The sequence below is a fragment of the Oncorhynchus tshawytscha genome, unplaced genomic scaffold (assembly GCF_018296145.1).
Source record: "Oncorhynchus tshawytscha isolate Ot180627B unplaced genomic scaffold, Otsh_v2.0 Un_contig_2083_pilon_pilon, whole genome shotgun sequence".
In the NCBI taxonomy this organism is placed as follows: domain Eukaryota; kingdom Metazoa; phylum Chordata; class Actinopteri; order Salmoniformes; family Salmonidae; genus Oncorhynchus; species Oncorhynchus tshawytscha.
Window position 1 is genome coordinate 10,001 of NW_024607309.1, and position 5,996 is coordinate 15,996.

The 5,996-nt window shown below is 46.2% G+C and overlaps 1 protein-coding gene across 2 annotated transcripts in view; it reads right to left on the minus strand.

The window, feature by feature from the left end:
- LOC121842435 (exportin-1-like) overlaps positions 1–5,352 on the minus strand; it is a 14,386-nt gene extending 9,034 nt beyond the window's left edge. Inside the window, exons 1-2 of one of the 2 annotated variants that reach the window (XM_042312424.1) lie at positions 5,251–5,352; positions 5,090–5,134 (exon numbers count right to left, since the gene is read on the minus strand). In XM_042312424.1, the coding sequence (XP_042168358.1) occupies positions 5,090–5,134; positions 5,251–5,259 (54 nt within the window). In that variant the 5' untranslated portion in view covers positions 5,260–5,352. The remainder of the gene's footprint in view (positions 1–5,089; positions 5,135–5,250) is intronic. The other variant, XM_042312423.1, reaches the window with a different exon arrangement.
- Positions 5,353–5,996: the final 644 nt, after the last annotated feature.

Consider the following 5,996-nt stretch of genomic DNA (forward strand, 5'->3'; position numbering starts at 1 on the left):
GCATCCTGTTTGCAACAAGGCACTAATGTAATACTGCAAAAAATGTGGCAAAGCAATTCCCTTTTTTGTTCTGAATTCAAAGTGTTATGTTTGGGGCAAATCCAATACAACACATTACTGAGTACCACTCTCCATATGTTCAAGGTTAGTGGTGGCTGCATCATGTTATGGGTATGCTCGTCATAGGCAAGGGAGTTTCAGGTTCAGTCTGCTTTCCAACAGACACTGGGAGATGAATTCACCTTTCAGCAGGACAATAACCTACAACACAAGGTCAAATCTACATCGGAGTTGCTTACCAAGAAGACACTGCGGCCAAGTTAAAATTTTGACTTAAATTTTTAAAAGAATAATGGTCAAATATTGTACAATGCAGGTGACTCACCCAGAAAGACTCAACTGTAACCACTGCCAAAGGTGATTTTAACATGTATTGACTCAGAGGTGTGAATACTTATGGATATGAGATATTTCTGTATTTCATTTTCGATAAAGTTGCACAAGATTCAACACAATACCTCTAATAGAAGTCCAATGTTTTACAAAATATGTCAGCTGATACAGGATAAATGGTCTGGTCCAGCTTCATAACTGGGTTGGTTATCTGCTGTTACTCTGTGTTGTCCTACACTCAATATGTATTTAGGGTTTCACTACACTGCTTGTAATGACTGTGTGTTGTCTTCTTATAATATGTACCAGCGAATAGGATTTATTTGATGTTTTCTATATGCGAGTTTAGTTTTGTCCTCGAAATGTGCCGTCCCATTCAACAATACAATGAATGTCAATGTTTGTGTCTCTGTCTTTGTATTATTATTGGAAAATAGTAAACATATTATAAAAAACAACAACATGTTTTCACTCTCATTATGGGGTACTGTGTGTAGATGGGTGAGGGGAGAACATGTTTTCACTCTGTCATTATGGGGTACTGTGTGTAGATGGGTGAGGGGAGAACATGTTTTCACTCTCATTATGGGGTACTGTGTGTAGATGGGTGAGGGGAAACATGTTTTCACTCTGTCATTATGGGGTACTGTGTGTAGATGGGTGAGGGACAAACATGTTTTCACTCTGTCATTATGGGGTACTGTGTGTAGATGGGTGAGGGGACAAACATGTTTTCACTCTGTCATTATGGGGTACTGTGTTAGATTGAGGGGAGAACTGTTTTCATCATTATGGGGTACTGTGTGTAGATGGGTGAGGGACAAACATGTTTTCACTCTGTCATTATGGGGTACTGTGTGTAGATGGGTGAGATACAAACATGTTTTCACTCTGTCATTATGGGGTACTGTGTGTAGATGGGTGAGGACAAACATGTTTTCACTCTGTCATTATGGGGTATTTAGATGAGGGAGAACATGTTTTCATTCATTAGGTAGTAGATGGGTGAGGGGACAAACATGTTTTCACTCTGTCATTATGGGGTACTGTGTGTAGATGGGTGAGGGAGAACATGTTTTCACTCTGTCATTATGGGGTACTGTGTGTAGATGGGTGAGGGACAAACATGTTTTCACTCTGTCATTATGGGGTACTGTGTGTAGATGGGTGAGATACAAACATGTTTTCACTCTGTCATTATGGGGTATTGTGTGTAGATGGGTGAGATAATAACATGTTTTCACTCTGTCATTATGGGGTACTGTGTGTAGATGGGTGAGGGGAGAACATGTTTTCACTCTGTCATTATGGGGTACTGTGTGTAGATGGGTGAGATACAAACATGTTTTCACTCTGTCATTATGGGGTACTGTGTGTAGATGGGTGAGATACAAACATGTTTTCACTCTGTCATTATGGGGTACTGTGTGTAGATGGGTGAGACACAAACATGTTTTCACTCTGTCATTATGGGGTATTGTGTGTAGATGGGTGAGATACAAACATGTTTTCACTCTGTCATTATGGGGTACTGTGTGTAGATGGGTGAGATTTAAAAAATATATATATATTTAATCAATGTTGAATTCAGGCTGTAACAACAAAATGTGGAATAAGTCAAGGGGTGTGAATACTCTGTGTGCAACACAAACATTGACACACACACACACACACACGTAGTACTGTAGATATGTGGTAGTGGTGGAGTAGGGGCCTGAGGACACACAGTGTGTTGTAGATATGTGGTAGTGGTGGAGTAGGGGCCTGAGGACACACAGTGTGTTGTAGATATGTGGTAGTGGTGGAGTAGGGGCCTGAGGACACACAGTGTGTTGTAGATATGAGGTAGTGGTGGAGTAGGGGCCTGAGGACACACAGTGTGTTGTAGATATGTGGTAGTGGTGGAGTAGGGGCCTGAGGACACACAGTGTGTTGTAGATATGTGGTAGTGGTGGAGTAGGGGCCTGAGGACACAGTGTGTTGTAGATATGTGGTAGTGGTGGAGTAGGGGCCTGAGGACACACAGTGTGTTGTAGATATGTGGTAGTGGTGGAGTAGGGGCCTGAGGACACACAGTGTGTTGTAGATATGTGGTAGTGGTGGAGTAGGGGTCTGAGGACACACAGTGTGTTGTAGATATGTGGTAGTGGTGGAGTAGGGGCCTGAGGACACACAGTGTGTTGTAGATATGTGGTAGTGGTGGAGTAGGGGCCTGAGGACACACAGTGTGTTGTAGATATGTGGTAGTGGTGGAGTAGGGGCCTGAGGACACACAGTGTGTTGTAGATATGTGGTAGTGGTGGAGTAGGGGCCTGAGGACACACAGTGTGTTGTAGATATGTGGTAGTGGTGGAGTAGGGGCCTGAGGACACACAGTGTGTTGTAGATATGTGGTAGTGGTGGAGTAGGGGCCTGAGGACACACAGTGTGTTGTAGATATGAGGTAGTGGTAGAGTAGGGGCCTGAGGACACACAGTGTGTTGTAGATATGTGGTAGTGGTGGAGTAGGGGCCTGAGGACACACAGTGTGTTGTAGATATGTGGTAGTGGTAGAGTAGGGGCCTGAGGACACAGTGTGTTGTGAAATCTGTGAATGTATTGTAATGTTTTTAAAATGGTATAAACTGCCTTCATTTATCTGGACCCAGGAAGAGGATCCATAATAAACACAACCCCTTTCTGAAGGTTCTGTACACTAGCTTGCTGTGCTAAAGCCTATAGCCATTATTAGTTCTGGGAGCTAATGCTGTTCAGGGAAGGTTACTCATTCCTTAATAAGTGTGTGATTCACCAAACTACCACCCTTACACACACGCACACACCCTTACTTACACACCCCCTTATACACCCCCTCACATACACACACCCCCTCACACACACTCCCTCTCACACACACACACTCCCTCCCTCCCTCCCTCCCTCACACGCACTCCCTCCCTCCCTCACACACACTCCCTCCCTCCCCACACACCCTCCCTCACACACACACCCTCCCTCACACACACACCCTCCCTCCCCCACACACACCCTCCCTCCCTCACACACACACCCTCCCTCCCTCACACACACACCCTCCCTCCCTCACACACACCCTCCCTCCCTCCCTCCCTCACACACACACCCTCCCTCCCTCACACACACCCTCCCTCCCCACACACACACCCTCCCTCCCTCCCCCTCACACACACCCTCCCCACCACACACACCCACCCACACACACACACCCACACACACACACCCACCCACACACACCCACCCACCCACACACACACACCCACCCACACACATACCCCCTCACACACCCACCCACCTGTCAGAACAGTCAGTAGATGCTGAGACACTCTGACCTGGTTGGTCTCTTCAGGACAAAACAACATCAGCTGACGCAGGCACACTGACTCACACTCAATAAAACAGAGACTCATGCAGCTACAGTCAGCTGTACACACACATGATACACACGTATGAATAAACACACACACACAGTTACACACACAGATTGGAGGACTCTTGCCCAGATGAAGCTGAGCAGCACACCTGAGTCCTAGTTATAAAGAGAGCATCCTAGTTCATTCACAGACAGGAGAACAGCAATGTTAGTAGGTACACACACACTCACTCACTCCCTGTCTCACTCACTCCCTGTCTCACTCACTCCCTGTCTCACTCACTCCCTGTCTCACTCACAGTCTCACTCACTCACAGTCTCACTCACTCAGTCTCACTCACTCACAGTCTCACTCACTCACAGTCTCACTCACTCACAGTCTCACTCACTCAGACTCACTCACAGTCTCACTCACTCACAGTCTCACTCACTCACAGTCTCACTCACTCACAGTCTCACTCACTCACAGTCTCACTCACTCACAGTCTCACTCACTCACAGTCTCACTCACTCACAGTCTCACTCACTCAGTCTCACTCACACACAGTCTCACTCCCTCACAGTCTCACTCCCTCACAGACTCACTCACTCACAGACTCACTCACTCACAGTCTCACTCACTCACAGTCTCACTCACTCACAGTCTCACTCACTCACAGTCTCACTCACTCACAGTCTCACTCACTCACAGTCTCACTCACTCACAGTCTCACTCACTCACAGTCTCACTCACTCACAGTCTCACACAGTCTCACTCACACACAGTCTCACTCACACACAGTCTCACTCCCTCACAGTCTCACTCCCTCACAGACTCACTCACTCACAGACTCACTCACTCACAGACTCACTCACTCACAGACTCACTCACTCACAGACTCACTCACTCACAGACTCACTCACTCACAGTCTCACTCACTCACAGTCTCACTCACTCACAGTCTCACTCACTCAGACTCACTCACTCACAGACTCACTCACTCACAGTCTCACTCACTCACAGTCTCACTCACTCACAGTCTCACTCACTCACAGTCTCACTCACTCACAGACTCAGTCTCACTCACAGTCTCACTCACACACAGTCTCACTCACACACAGTCTCACTCCTCACAGTCTCACCCTCACAGACTCACTCACTCACAGACTCACTCACTCACAGACTCACTCACTCACAGACTCACTCACTCACAGACTCACTCACTCACAGTCTCACTCCCTCACAGTCTCACTCCCTCACAGTCTCACTCCCTCACAGTCTCACTCCCTCACAGTCTCACTCCCTCACAGTCTCACTCCCTCCCTTACCTGAACAAGGATCATGTTCAGCTTCCCAATGTACACTTTCTCTTTCTGAAAAGATAAATGAGAGCGGTGTCAACATGCTGTTATCATCCCGGTAACAATTACCAGCTCCATCTGACAGGGGAGTTTATCCTCATATTAACATGACATGTCTCAGCCCTCACCTCGACCATTGTAGCGTCCGACGACGTCTTGATAATAAGTCCAACAACATACTTTTTAATACCTGCAGAGACAAGCAGAAACAACAGGATCAGATCAGAGACCAGCAGAAACAACAGGATCAGATCAGAGACCAGCAGAAACAACAGGATCAGATCAGAGACCAGCAGAAACAACAGAATCAGATCAGAGACCAGCAGAAACAACAGGATCAGATCAGAGACCAGCAGAATTTAATTTAAAAAAAAAAATATATATATATATATATATTTTTTTTTAACCTTTATTTTACTAGGCAAGTCAGTTAACAAATTCTTATTTTCAATGACAGCCTAGGAACAGTGGGTTAACTGCCTGTTCAGGGGCAGAACGACAGATTTGTACCTTGTCAGCTCGGGGATTCGAACTTGGAACCTTTCGGTTACTAGTCCAACACTCTAACCACTAGGCTACCCTGCCGCCCCAGAAACAACAGGATCAGATCAGATCACCAGAGCGTACAGAGCACAGGTTTGTACACAACACTTCCTTACAGAGCAGGTAACAACATAATCAGTGACCCAGAACACAGTGCTGCTTCACAAGGTGTGAATCTAGAATCTACTGAACCAACAGCTGGAAATTGGCTGCTACACATATCTGCTTTAGTGGAACCCAGTGAGCAAGCAGAGCATTGATAGGTGTCTTCTGCTTGCTGTCATGCATACTGTTACTGTGTAATGTAGCTAGCTGCTGAACTGAACTGACA